The sequence below is a fragment of the Myotis yumanensis genome, unplaced genomic scaffold (assembly GCF_028538775.1).
Source record: "Myotis yumanensis isolate MYYU_CA2020_CCGP unplaced genomic scaffold, mMyoYum1.0.hap1 SCAF_1, whole genome shotgun sequence".
NCBI lineage: Eukaryota > Metazoa > Chordata > Mammalia > Chiroptera > Vespertilionidae > Myotis > Myotis yumanensis.
Genome location: NW_027223752.1, coordinates 101,365,261 through 101,380,101, shown reverse-complemented (window position 1 = coordinate 101,380,101; position 14,841 = coordinate 101,365,261). Strand labels below are relative to the sequence as shown.

General features: G+C 40.7%; 1 protein-coding gene across 3 annotated transcripts in view; it reads right to left on the bottom strand.

The window, feature by feature from the left end:
* ODAD2 (outer dynein arm docking complex subunit 2) overlaps positions 1-13,398 on the bottom strand; it is a 235,563-nt gene extending 222,165 nt beyond the window's left edge. For 2 of the 3 annotated variants that reach the window (XM_070407348.1, XM_070407347.1), the window contains exon 1: positions 13,175-13,217. In XM_070407348.1, coding sequence (XP_070263449.1) covers positions 13,175-13,184 — 10 coding nt within the window. In that variant the 5' untranslated portion in view covers positions 13,185-13,217. Of the gene's footprint in view, positions 1-13,174 lie in introns of all 3 variants that reach the window. The other variant, XM_070407349.1, reaches the window with a different exon arrangement.
* Positions 13,399-14,841: the final 1,443 nt, after the last annotated feature.

Genomic DNA, 14,841 nt, shown 5'->3' with positions numbered 1-14,841 from the left:
CAGTGTGTCAGTTTCAATGTCAGATGCTAGTAAGCCTAATGAAGACAGCTGATCAAACTTTCATTGACTGTTCCAGAGAGTGCATTTGGAGATGCACAACGTCAAATAAGAAGTAAGGCCCCAAATATAAATATATTCCCAAAAACATCTGTAGGAGTAAAAAGAAATAGGGGGTTAGATTACCTACTTCAACCAACTTTCTCTGTAGATAAAACTGACCTGAATTTGCAACAGGAGGCTGAAAGAAGGTATAGAAAGAAGAATCTGCCTTCATTCTAAGCATCCAAAGATATTCCTGTTTAGCAGAAACACTACAGAGACTCCAAGCCCAAACCCTTTATAATGGCGTTGGCCATGCACATGCACTTACAGACCTGAATCCTGTCTGGAAAGAGACAGCTTCCCCTCTTTAAATAAGTACATAAGTGGTGTACTGAGGGCCAGTGGCTAAGCAAGAAGAGTGTATGGAAACCAAGAATAAGGTAGTTTGGGCTGTTTTAATAATACATTCTTCTAGCCCAAGCATGTCAAACTCAAAGGCTAACATGGGCCAAATAAACAAGGTTTAAGTTTATGTGGGCCACAAAAAAACAAAAGCTTCAATTTTCATAGAAACATAGGTTTATTTCGATAGAGACATGCTGAATACCAAGGGCTGAAATAAATGAGTAATCGTTAACATAAAATTATAGAACATTTAAATAAAAAATTAATATTTTTTCTTGATCATTAACTTACCAGACACCGAATAACTGCACAAACTAGTAAGAGTAACACAAACAAACCTATTTTTCTTGTTCTCCAAAAGTGAAATATTTCCTGTTGCGCACACCAAACAAGTCAGTCCAAGACTAATAACGTGGCAATCGGCTGCTAAAATATTCGCTGCTAGTATTAGTGGAGAGAGATGGTGCGCCTGCCCGTAAGGCGTGTAAGGAAAATGAATATGAATGCAACACGATTATAGTAATCAGTCATTAGCAAATGTTGTAGTTCGTTGTTAATAATTATGTATAACAGAATATTGTAAAAATTAAGTTATGAAATTTTTATTAAAACATTTCTTACATACCGATATATTGGCTGGTATGCAAAAAATATTCTTTGTGGGCCGCATGTGGCCCATGGGCCGCGAGTTTGACATGCTTGTTCTAGCCATTGAGGCATCTCTGCTTTACATCATTTATTATGTTGCTAGATGTATTAAACTCCAAGTTGCTATGGGTTGCTGATAGTTCTCTGGTTTGGGAGGGAAGTGGTGGTGGAGCAAGGGGTGTGATGAAGACCTAGATATTAAAACATTTGATATTTTCCTTATTTCCAAACTCTCAGCTATATTCTTTGCCTTCTTCAGAGCAATCAGTACCTATCTGGTTTTGATCAAGCCACATCAGCATGTTTGCTTCAAATACAACTGCTATCAGACACTTTTTATCCCTTCCTACTTCAATAATATCATCAACAAAAGTCACAAACAGGTCCCAAGATGACTGCAGAGTAGCTGAAAGTAACACACATCTCTTCCTGGTGACAAACCGGATTTATAGCTAAAATTTAATGACATTTTTAAAAATATATTTTTATTGATTTCAGAAAGGAAGGGAAAGGTAGAGAGATAGGAACATCAATGATTAGAGAGAATCATTGATCGGCTGCCTCCTGAATGATCTGGCATCAAACCCCCAAACCTGGGCATGTGCCCCTACCGGAATCAAAACATGACCTCCTGGTTCATAGGTCGATGATCAACCACTGGGTCACTGAAGCTGGGCCAGCTAAAATTTAGAGCAGTCAATCTCAATAAACAACAAAAGACACCTGAACAGGAGTATTATTTGCACAGACTGAAAAAAGAAGCTACACGGAGACTGGTAATAAGGGTGTAGATGCAGAGGGGTCTGGTACCTACACCCAGGGGCAGCAGCTAAGAAGCCGGAGAAATATTGTGGCTGCAAAAGTACCTACAGAGGAAAGTGGGGTCTCAAACCCATGCCAGGACCCCCAAACCAGAGCACCAGAGCTGGAAGAAGAAACTGCATAGCATCTGGCAGCAAAAATAAGCAGTTACTATGTCTGCTGGAAAGAGGAGGGAGTCTGCTAGAATCCCAGGTGCTCTCCTTAGGGCCAATGCATGGGCTCGCTCTTGGGCACTCACGCAGGGCTCTGGTGGAGGAAAGGAGATTCAGGGCATATAGAAGCCATAGGGAGAAGATCTGGGTGGCATAGTGCTAGAGATCAGGAAGGTAGGCTACTGAGGTCCCAGTCCGAGCCAACATCCCACACCAACCTTGGGCACCATCTTCAAGGGTTGAGCACTTCTATTCTTACAGCACCAGCTGAAGAAAGTGCACTAACCCCAGCCTCCGAACACTGGTGACACCACTCTGCCAAGCTCAAATCCGGCATAAAGGACTGTAAGCTACATCCAACAGGGACTTGAGGTGCACTCTTTCTCTGGAGAAACTATAGGCAAACTCTGAGATGATCATTGAACTGAGTGGCTTGGGAACAAGGGCCAATCTTTCTCTCTCCCACAGGTTAGGCAGGCGCCATACAAATGGAAGACTCCCTTGTCAGGGTCTCTGGCAGTGTGCTACAGAGCTAGGAGGCGAGAAGCTCTCTACACAACTCTCAAGGACAGTGCAACCCTTAATGGGGGGCTGCGTTGATCTGTTCCTCCAAACTTTGCCGGCACCATGCTGCTGGTGCAGCATAACTCAGAACTGGAAGAATTGACAAAAGCCCTCCTGCTGGTGCAACCTCAGAGGGGAAAGGAACACAACTCAGAATTGGGACATTTGGCACAACACCTTCAGAGCCTTCCATCAGGGTCTCTGGTGGGGCGCTGCTGAGCTAGGAGAAGGCTAACAGCCAGCTCCCCTCCAGAGGGCCCATGAGGGGGAGACGGGGTAACTGAGAACTGTGACATTTGACTGGAGCCCTGTGGAATTCTCTGTCAGGGTCTCTGGCAGTACGCTGCAGAGATACAAGGAGGCAAACAGCTCTCTACGCTCCCAAGGGCTGGTGCCACCTCAAGTGAAGTGCTGCCCTGATTTATTCCTCCAAGTCCTGCTGGAGGAAGGTAGCAGGGAAATCCAGCTGGCTCCATCCTGCTAGGCTCAGTTTTGAGGGGAAGAGACATTTCACCTCAAAGCAACAGAACATACATTCTTCTCAAGTGCACATGGAACATTCTCAAAGATAGAACACATGTTAGGACACAAAATAAGTCTTAACAAACTCAAGAAGATTGAAGACATATCAAGCATAGTCTCAGATGACAATTTCTAAAACTAGAAATAAACCAAACTTTAAAAAAAAACCTCAAAAACATTCAAACACATGGAGGCTACATAACAAGTTATTAAACAATGAATGGGTTACCAATGAGATCAAGGAAGAAATCAATAATTACGTGGAAACAAATAAAAATGAACAAACAAAACCCCCAGATATATGGGACATAGCAAAAGCAGTCCTGAGAGGGAAGTTCATAGCATTAAAGGTGTACCTCAAACACACACACACACACACACACACACACACACACATACACACAATTATTAATAAATTATCTAACCCTACAACTTAAAGAATTAGAAAGAGAACAACAAGAAAAGCCCAGAGTAAGTAGAAGGGAGGAAATAATAAAGATCAGAGCAGAAATAAATGATATAGAGACTAAAAAAAATACAAAAGATCAATGAAGCCAAGAGCTGGTTCTTTGAAAAGTTAAATAAGTTTGATTAACCTTTATCCAGACTCATCAAGAAACAGAGAGAAAGAAACCAAATAAATAAAACCAGAAATGAAAGAGGCAATCGAACAATTGACATCACAGAAATACATATGATTGTAAGAAACTATTAAGAACAACTATATGCCAATAAATGGAACAACTTGGGTGAAATAGACAAATGCCTAGAAACATACAATCTCCCAAAATGCAATCAGGAAGAATCAGAAAACCTAAATAGGCCAATAACAAATAATGAAACTGAAGCAGTAATAAAAAAAAAACTCCCAACAATTTTAATTAAAAAAAATTATTAGTGTTTCAGACTTCTTAATATATATTCCTAAAAGTGAGATCATTGGGCCCAACAGAAGTTCCATTTTTAATTTTTTGAAGAAAAAAAATACTGTTTTCCATAGTGGCTGTATCAGTCTGCATTTCCACTAGCAGTGTACTAAGTTCTCCATATCCTAAATCAGCACCTGTCATTTGTTGATTTGTTGATGATAGTCATTCTGAAAGGTACTAGGTGATACCTCATTGTCATTTTAATCTCTCTGATGATCCATGACTTTGAGCATTTTTTTATGTTTCTTGTCCATCTGTATGTTCACTTTGGAGAAGTGTCTATTTAGGTCCTTTGCCCATCTTTTAATTGAATTGTATTCCTTTTCTTAAGTTGTATGAGTTCCTTATATATTTTAGAAATTAATCCCTTATCAAGTGTGTCATTGGCAAATATGTTCTCCCCTACAGTGGGCTCTGTTTCCTTTTGTTGATAGTTTCTTTTTCTGTGCAAAAGCATTTATTTTGATTTAGTCCCATTTGTTTATTTTCTCTATAGTTTCCCTTGCCCAAGGAGAGGTATCAGCAAACATAATGAAAATGGAACTGCCATTTGATCCAGTGATCCCACTTCTAGGAATACATCTTAAGAAACCCGAAATACCAAACAGAAAGTATATATGAACCCCTATGTTCATAGCAGCAAAATTTATAATAGCTAAGATCTGGAAACAGCCCAAGTGCCCATCAGTAGATGAGTGGATAAAAAAGGCTGGTAGATTTTTACCATGGAATACTATGCAACTGTGAAAAAGGAGAATCTTTACCCTTTGAGACAGCATGGAGGGACCTGGATGGCATTATGTTAATCAAAATAAGTCAGGCAGAGAAAGAAAAGTATCACATGATCTCACTCAAATGTGGAATCTAATGAACAAAATAAACGGAAAACAAAATAGATCCAGGGACATAGAAGCATGGAACAGACTGACAAATATCAGAGGGTAGGTGGGGGTTGGAGGGTGGGAAGGGAGAGATTAACAGGGGAACTTATATGATTATATGTAAAACCCATGGACACAGACAATAGTGTGATGAAGGCCTGGGAGGGGCAGGTGTGGGGTTGAGGGGGTCAATGGGCAAAAGAAAGGGGAACATCTGTAATACTTTCAACAATAAAGACAAATTAAAAAAAAAAAAAAAAAGGAAACTGCTAACAAACAAAAGTCCTGGCCTGGATGGCTTCACAGGTGAATTTTACCAAACATTCAAAGAAGAACTGACTAATACCTATCTTCCTCAATCCATTCCAAAAATTCAAGAGGGGGGAAGACTCTTTTTATGAGGCCAACTTTATCTTAATTCCAAAACTAGATAAAGACACCACAAAGAAAGAAAATTATAGGCCAATATTCCTAATGAACATAGATCCTAAAATCCTCAACAAAATATTAGCAAATTAGATGCAGCAATCTATATATATATAAGCCTAAGTGACCATTATGACTGGTCGACCAAATGACCAGTTGACCAGTTACTATTACACAGATGCTCAATGCAGGAGCTGCCCCCTGGTGCCCTGGTGGTCAGTGCACTCCCACAGCCAACCTCCTATGGTCCTTCCCCCTGGCAGGCCAGCCCCAATGGGCCCTGATCACTGGCCAGGCCAAGGGACCCCACTGTGCACAAATTCATTCACTCTCAAGTCCTCTAGTATATTAAAAAGATCATGCACCATGATCAAGTGGGATTTATTCCAGGGATGCAAGGCTGGTATAATATTCATGTATATATATAAAAGCCTAAGCCAGGGGTCCTCAAACTACGGCCCGCGGGCCACATGCAGCCCGCCGAAAACATTTATCTGGCCCACCGGGTGTTTTTGCCGCTGCTGCCTGTTGCTTAGCAGCCGACTCGTCCCGGGCCCGCAGTGCGCATGTGTGGAATGTGCGCTGCACTCTCCGACTCCCCTCCTTCTCTCTGTCTCTCGACTCCTCCTCTCAGTCTCAGGTGTAATCGGACGAGTCACGAGCTTGCCTGTGCAGAGCCTGCTGCTGCCTGAGGACCGAGGTAAGAACAAGTTAGGATTTTTTTTTTGAACTTAGGAGGTGCTAATAGCGTGCACTGGCAGACCATTCGTGGAGGGAGAATTTGTTAAAGAATGCCTTCTTTCTGTTGCCAAAGAGATGTGTCCAGAGAAGGCCGATTTATTTAGTACAGTGAGTCTTTCAGGATCTACAATTACACGAAGGATTGAAGAAATGGGAGACAATTTGCATCAGCATTTGCAAAACTCCGCAATAAAACTTTCCTATTTTTCCTTGGCACTCGACGAAAGCAATGATGTTCGTGATTCTGCACAACTTCTAATTTTTATTCGTGGGACGAATGACTATTTCGAAGTCACAGAAGAACTTGCTGCACTGCAAAGCATCAAAGGAACAACTACAGGAGAGGATATCTATGAAAAGGTTTGCCAAACTGTGAATGGTTTGGAGCTGGACTGGGCTAAACTAGCCAGTGTGACAACTGATGGTGCTCCTAGCATGGTGGGGTCTAAGAAAGGAGTAATTGCTCGCATTAACCAAGAGATGGACAAACATAACCATTCTCATCCAATAGCCATACACTGCCTCATCCACCAACAAGCGCTGTGTAGTAAATCACTGAAGTGGGACTCTGTTATGAAAATTGTGGTATCTTGTGTTAACTTCATTAGAGCTAATGCACTAAACCACAGACAATTTCAGGAATTTCTGTCTGAGCTAAATGTTGCCTATGAAGATGTTCTGTACCACACAGAAGTCCGTTGGCTGAGTCGCGGGAGAGTTTTGAAACATTTCTATGACTTACTTCCACAGATTACAGCTTTTCTGCTTTCAAAAAACAAAGAAGTACCAGAGCTCAATGATGCAGAATGGAAATGGCACCTCGCCTTTCTGACAGATGTAACAGAGCTACTCAACAGTTTCTATGTGCAACTTCAAGGAAAGGGGAAGCTCATCTGTGATATGCAATCACATATGAAAGCATTTGAAGTAAAATTAGGCCTCCTCATCAAACAAGTGAAGGAGGAAAATTTCTGCCCTCTCCCCACAACTCAAAATCTGTTAGCGGAAAAACCATTGATTGCATTCCCAAACAAAACATGTGTAGATTCGCTGGAAAAGTTGCAAAAGGAGTTCCAATTTAGATTTAAAGAGCTTCATCTCCATGAACAGGACATACAGCTTTCCCATAACCCATTTTCTATTGACATTGAAAATGTGGGTACAATTTACCAAATGGAACTGGCTGAACTGCAGAATTGTGACTCTCTGAAAGACGCATTCAAGTCAAGCAGCCTTCCTAATTTCTATGCATCTCTCCCCTCTGAGACATATCCTAATCTCAGGAACCATACACTCAAAATGGCAACCATCTTTGGCAGCACTTATGTCTGTGAACAGACTTTTTCCAGAATGAAACATCTGAAATCTCCAACCAGATCTAGACTAACTGATGCACACTTGCATCACTTGTTACGACTAGCAGTGACAAATATGGACCCGGACATTGACCATCTCATTAACCAAAAGCAGGCCCATAGTTCCCACAGAAATACTGGTAAGTTTGTTGATTTAACTTTACTTGTTCTTCATTTTAAATATTATATTTGATCCCGTTTTGTTTTTTTACTTCAAAATAAGATATGTGCAGTGTGCATAGGAATTTGTTCATAGCTTTTTTTTAAACTATAGTCCAGCCCTCCAACGGTGTGAGGGACAGTGAGCTGGCCCCTTGTTTAAAAAGTTTGAGGACCCCTGGCCTAAGCAAACGTTCCGACAGAACAATCAGAACAACAAGTCACTATGACATGCACTTACTACCAGGGGGAAGATGTTCAATGCACAAGTTGCCCCCTGGTGGTCAGTGTGCTCCCATAGCACAAGTGCTGCTCAGTCAGAGCTGGGCTCACAGCTGGCGAGCACAACGGTGGGAGACTCTCCCGCCTCCATGGCAGTACTAAGAAGCAGCAAGCGCAGCAAGTGGCAAGAACATGGAGAGAGAGCGGTGAAAGAGCAACTCGGGCTCCTCCTCTGCCACCTGCCACTTTGCGCACTGCTACATCCCTCAGGGGATGTCCGACTGCCGGTTTAGGCCGGATCCCCACAGGCAGGCCTGCGGTGATCTGGCCTAAACCGGCAGTCAGACATCCCCGAGGGGTCCTGGGTTGTGAGAGGGCGCAGGCCAGTCTGAGGGACGACGCCCCCCCCCCCACCCCCCACCGTGCACAAATCTGTGCAACAGGCCTCTAGTAAATCAATAAATGAAATGAACAAAATGAAAGATAAAAATCACATAATCCTATCAATAGCTACAGAAAAAGCATTGCATAAAATCCAGCACTGATTTATGTTAACAATTCTTACCAAAGTGGTAATAAAGAGACCATATCTCAACATAATAAAGGCCATATATGAAAACCTACAGCCAACATTATACTCAATGAGAAAAACTAAAAGTGTTTCCCTTAAGATCAGGACCAAGACTGGGATGTCTGCTTTCACCAATCTTACTCAACATAGTACTGGAAGTTCCAGCCACAGCATTCAAATAAGAAGAAATAAAATACATCCAAATTAGAAATGATGAAGTGAAACTGTTATTATTCACAGATGACATGATAGTGTATATAGAAAACCCCAAAGGCTCCACCAAAAAGCTACTAGATCTAATATATGAATTTGGAAAAGTGGCAGGATATAAAATCAATATCCAGAAATCAATCACATTTCTATATACCAATAATGGACTATCAGAAAGAGAACTAAGAAAATCCCACTTACTATTATAACAACAAAATGTGAGGTACCTAGGAATAAATTTAAAAAGGAGGTAAAAGACCTGCACTTGGAAAATTATAGAACATTGAAGAAAGAAACTAAGACACAAATAAGTGGAAGCATATACCATGTTCATAAATTAGAAGGATTAACATCATTAAAATGTCCATACAACCAAAGAAATCTATAGATTCAACGCAATCCCAACTAAAATACCAATAGCATATTGCACAGATCTAGACCAAATATTCCAAAAATTTATATGGAACCAAAAAAGACCCCAAGTAGCCTCAGCACTCTTGAGAAAGAAGAACAGAATTAGAAGGATCACAATGCCAGATATCAAACTATATTACAAGGCCATTGTAATCAAAACAGCCTGGCACTGGCATAAGAACAGGCATATTGATCAATGTAACAGAACGGAGAGCTCAGAAATCAACCGCTGTGGTCAACTAATATTTTACAAAGGAGGCAAGAGCATACAATAGAGCAAAGATACTCTATTCAATGAGTGGTGTTAGGAAATTTGGACAAATACATGCAAAAAAAAAAATGAACTAAACCAACAACTTATACCATACACAAGAATAAACTCAAAATGGATAAAAAGACTTAAATGTAAAGCATGAAACCATAAAGATCCTAGAAAAGGACATAGGCAGTAAAATCTGACATCTGTCATAGCAATATTTTTGCAAATATATCTCCTAGGGCAAGGAAAACAAGAAAAAAATAAACAAATGGGATTACATCAAACTAAAAGCTTCTGCACAGCAAAAGAAATCATCAACAAAATGAAAAGGGAGCCCACCCTATGGGAAAACATTTTCGCCAATATGATAAGGAGGCTAATTTCCAAAATATATAAAGAACTTACCCAACTAACAACAGGAAGACAAAAAATCCAATTCAAAAAGGGAAAAGGACCTAAATAGACACTTCCCCAGAGAGGACACACAGATGGTCAATGACACATGAAAAAAAATTTAATGTCACTAATCATCAGGTGCAAATTAAAACCACAGTGAGATATCACCTTACACCTGTCAGCAACAAAAGGTGCTGGCGAAGATGTAGAGAAAAGGGAACCCTAGTGCACTGTTGATGGGAATGCAGACTGGTGCAGCCACTGTGGGAAATAGTATGGAATTTCCTTAAAAAATTAATAATGGAACTGCTGATTGACCCAGCAATCCCACTTCTGAAAATATATACTAAGAATCCTGAAACACCTATCAGAAAGTATATATGCACCCCTATGTTCATAGCAGCATTGCTAACAATAGTCAAGATCTGGAAACAGCCCAAGTGCCCATTAGTAGATGAGTGGATAAAAAATCTGCGGCACATTTACACAACGAAATACTACATGGCTGTAAAAAGAAAGAAACTCTTACCTTTTGAGACAGCATGGATGGACCTAGAGATTATAATGCTAAGTGAAATAAGTCAGTCATAGAAAGACAAATACTATATGATCTCACGTATATGTGGAATCTAATGAACAAAATAATCTGACAAACAAAATAGAACCAGAGTCATGGATACATGATACAGACTGACAGATGCCAGAGGGCAGGTGGGTGGGGAGGACAGAATGAAAGAAGGTGAAGAGAATAGTTGAAGAACATGTAAGTATAGCCCATGGGCACAGACAACAACATGGTTAGTGCCAGAGGGAGGGGAGGGCGGGGTTTGGGTGGAGGGGGGTAAAAGGGAGGTAAATGAGGGACATCTGTAATAATTTCAACAACAAAAGATAATAAATGTAACAAATAAGTTTGAAGGCTAGAAAACTTGGCTCAAGGAAAAGTTACATAGTAAATCTGACAGAGGAAGGGGTGGTTCAAAACACACATGGTGTCAAAATATCAAAACATCCCACTTAAGAAGGAACAGTGTGCATAAAGACTGTGTGCAGAGATATATAAAGCACATAGAGAAACAGAAATAGAGATACATTTGAGGTGTGTAACAAGCCCACCGAAGGAGGCCTCAGATGTGCTCATGTTTGCACTTGGAACATAAAGTTAGAACACAGGCAAAATACAATGACAATTGTGATACTCTTCTGACACCTGCTTAATCTATCTTTGTAGATTAAGTCGTTCATGTTTGTAATTAGTTTACAGATGAGTTTATCTTTCAAAGGTTAAAAAAAAAGAATCTGTGATATTACACTGAACTTAGTTAAACGGGAGTGATAAAGAACAACAAGCTCCTTGAGAGAGAGTAACCATAGGCAGTTAGAAATAAAATACAATTTTAGACAATACTTTAAAAATTCAGAGAAGGTAGAGCATGATATCAGAACTAAAGAGCTTTTAAAATGCAGTTCAAGAATGGTTTAAGAGTTCTAAAAATAAAATTCTGAGTTTATTCTCACAAATAACCCCAAAAGGAAAAAATGGAAAAGGCATTCAAAGAAAGTTTGGCTAGTTTAGGGAACTATTCTTGATATGTTTTTTTATATATATTTTTATTGACTTCAGAGAGGAAGGGAGAGGGAGATAGAGATAGAAACATCAATGATGAGAGAGAATCATTGATCGGCTGCCTTCTGCACACCCTCTACTGGGGATCGAGCCTGCAACCCAAGCATGTGCCCTTGACTGGAATCGAATCTGAGACCCTCCAGTCCACAGGCCAACTCTCTATACACTGAGCCAAACCAGGTAGGGCAGAATGTCAGAGTTTAAAAGTTCATATATCAGAATGCCTGAAGTGGAAAATAAACTGAGGCCGACTGAAACAAAAAGAGATACATATAAATTTATATATACTTATCATAGATACTTAAAATCTACTAGTAGCCCTGCGTATGAATCTGTTCGCCAGTAGCTCGCAGCCGCCCTCCAGTAGCTCCCCCCCACCCTCCTGTAGCTCCCCCCACCTCCCTCTCCCCTGCATTCCCTCATAGCTTGCTGCCCTGCCCCCTCCTGTAGCTCTCCGCTGCCCACTTCTAGCTCGCTGCCCCACCCTCCTGCTGATCCATGATCTGGTCGTTACGTGGTCAGTCGTTATGCTTCACAGCGCAATGACCATTTGCATATTACATCTTTATCATATAGGACAGTTGTTTAATACATGACATTCATATAACATCTTATATACTAAAATTGTAATATGCAAATTGACCGAACAGTGAAACAACCAGTCAGCGGGAGGCGGGGCCAGCGAGCAGGTGGTGCCAAGTCAGCCAAGGGGCGTGCCAGCTGGCAGAGGGAGGGAATGGCAATGGGGGGGGGCAGCGAACAGCGGCAGCTGAGGGGCGATAGGGGAGGGGCGGGGCCGTGCCAGCCAGTGCCATCCCCTGATCAGCCAGCCTGGTTGCCTCCCACAGAGGGAGGCCAGACTGCAGCTTAGGCCTGCTCCCCACAGAGGGAGGCCAGACTGCGGCTTAGGCCTGCTCCCCACAGAGGGAGGCCAGACTGTGGCTTAGGCCTGCTCCCCACAGAGGGAGGCCAGACTGCGGCTTAGGACATCCCCTGAGGGCTCCTGGACTGTGAGAGGCTGCAGGCCGGGCTGAGGGACCCCCTGAGAGCATGCATTTTCATGCACTGAGCCTCTAGAACAATATATAATGATATTTATATAAATTACACAAATTTATATAAAACTAGAGGCCCGATGCATGAAACTCATGCAAGAATAGGCCTTCCTTCCCCAGCTGCCGGCACCTGCTTCCCTCTGGCACCTGGGACCCAGGCTTCCCTCGCAGTCCCAGCTTCATCTGGAAGGTCATCCAGAAGAACATCTGGTCTAATTAGCATATTATGCTTTTATTATTATAGATTTATATTTTAGCTATGTTCAAAAGAGATAAATTGACCCCTTATTGGGTAAAGTGGAGGTAGGATTTTCTTTTTTTAATCTCAGATTTGGAAGGTTTTCATTTGAGGGCAATGTTTATTGTTAAGAAGTCTCTCCCTTATATTGAGCAAAATTTTCCATTCTCCCTCTGCCACCCCAGAAATTGATAGATTTAAATACCAGAAGGTATGTCTACCTCAGAGGTCACAAAAGCAATGCCTACTGGTGTCTGGCAGGTAATATGGGTGAGTGGAAAGGCCAGACAACAAACAATAGCTAATGTTGGGAGTGTGGTGACCTGGAGAATGCTTCCCTTATCAAAAGAAATTCAAATTCAAACTGAAAATTAGTGTGCTGGCCAAACAAAATATCCTCAGATTTCACCTGAATCCCTGGGTTTGAAGATTTCTAAGATTAACAGATGTTAAATGACTTGCCCAAAACCCACTATCAATCAATAAAAATAAGTACAATGAAGATATTCAATTCTAGAAGCAATTAACTGGCTTACCTGACAACATAACCTGATCCAAATGTTGAGGGGTGCAAATCTGTCTTCCATTCAAGTGGTTCTACAAAAACATATTTTGCCTCTTGGGGATGTTTATAGATAAAACTCTCTGCAAACATAATAATTTCTTTCAATATCGCTTCATTTAGAGGAGTAATTTCCAGGGCTCTGGTTCCATATCCAGCAGCAGTCCACTGCACTAATCTTGCCAGAGCCACGCCCATGAGTCCAACAACACTCGCTGAGCTTAGCACACACACTACATCAGAGCAGACAGAGTTAGAACAAGACGACAGCATCTACCTTTTCACTGGACATTTTTTCATTTTCAATATTTTAAGCTAGTACTACCCGACCCACATTCTGTTGAATCATCATAGAGGTTGATTTTTTTTAATTATTTAATTGCTCAATTCAATAAAATAGTTAATTTTTAAAGAACCGGCTTTTTCAACAGCAACCCATTTGGGTCCCCTCCCCGAGTGGAGAGCCTATGTTCGCTTGCAATAAACTCCTGCCTTGCTTGGAAAAAAAAAAAAAAAAAAAAAAAGAACCGGCTTTAAGTAAAACTGACTACTACTTAAGGATTTTCCAATCTCTGTCTGCCCTGAAATGAATACTTTTCTCATTTCCCTGGGCCTAAACGGAAACAGAAAACTCCAAAGTGGAAAAAAGAATTGGCCTTTGATTTGCAGTTCTGTTGGGGCTGAAGGTAAAGTGAGCAACACTCTTTTGAGCTGAGCCATCCATTGTTTAGAATTATTCCATTAATTCTATGATCCTGACTTTCTTATAGTCATTACATCTGCAACAGTGCAATGATGACTGGTGAACATGATTCTGGAAGCTCTGAGAGTCACCAAGTACCTTCTGAATCAATTGGAAATAGAATAAGAACATTACTGTAAAATGTAATTTTAATTTTCTCTAAAAGTTGGTATACCACATATTGATCCTATAAACCAGAATATTTGAGCAATCAAAATACTGTATTCTCTGCCCATATTTCCTGCCCAGAATGTTATATTGTAATTTATAACTTCCTTAAGAGCAAATGTGAGAAATATAAGAACAAAAGAGAATCTTTTTAGGCTGTTTATCAAAATTGGTTACTAAAAAAAGTCTAGCATTAAAATTTAAGACAGAAATTCAAATTAAATAAATTTCACTTTGGCTAAATTTGTCTTTAAAAGAAGATGTTTAGAAAGATATTAAATAAGAACCAAGTTAGAAAACAAGTTCTGGCATTAATTAATAATGGTTATTTATGACACATAAATACTATATATTTTTTTTTCAGATAATCTATACTTGCTTGTTTCCCCATTTGTAGTAACACAGATCATTAAAATCTTCCAGGATATTAGAAGAATGGTTATAAAAGTTAAATATAGACTGCCCTAACTGGTTTGGCTCAGTGGATAGAGCATCAGCCTGAGGACTCAAGGGTCCCAGGTTCAATTCTGGTCAAGGGCATGTACCTTGGCTGTGGGCACATCCCCAGTAGGGGGCGTGCAGGAGGCAGCCGATGGATGTTTCTCTCTCATCGATGTTTCTAACTCTCTATTCCTCTCCCTTCCTCTCTGTAAAAAATCAATAAAATATATTTTTTCAAAAAAGTTAAATATAGAATATAATTAGCATTTTCCCCACATCATTATTACAAA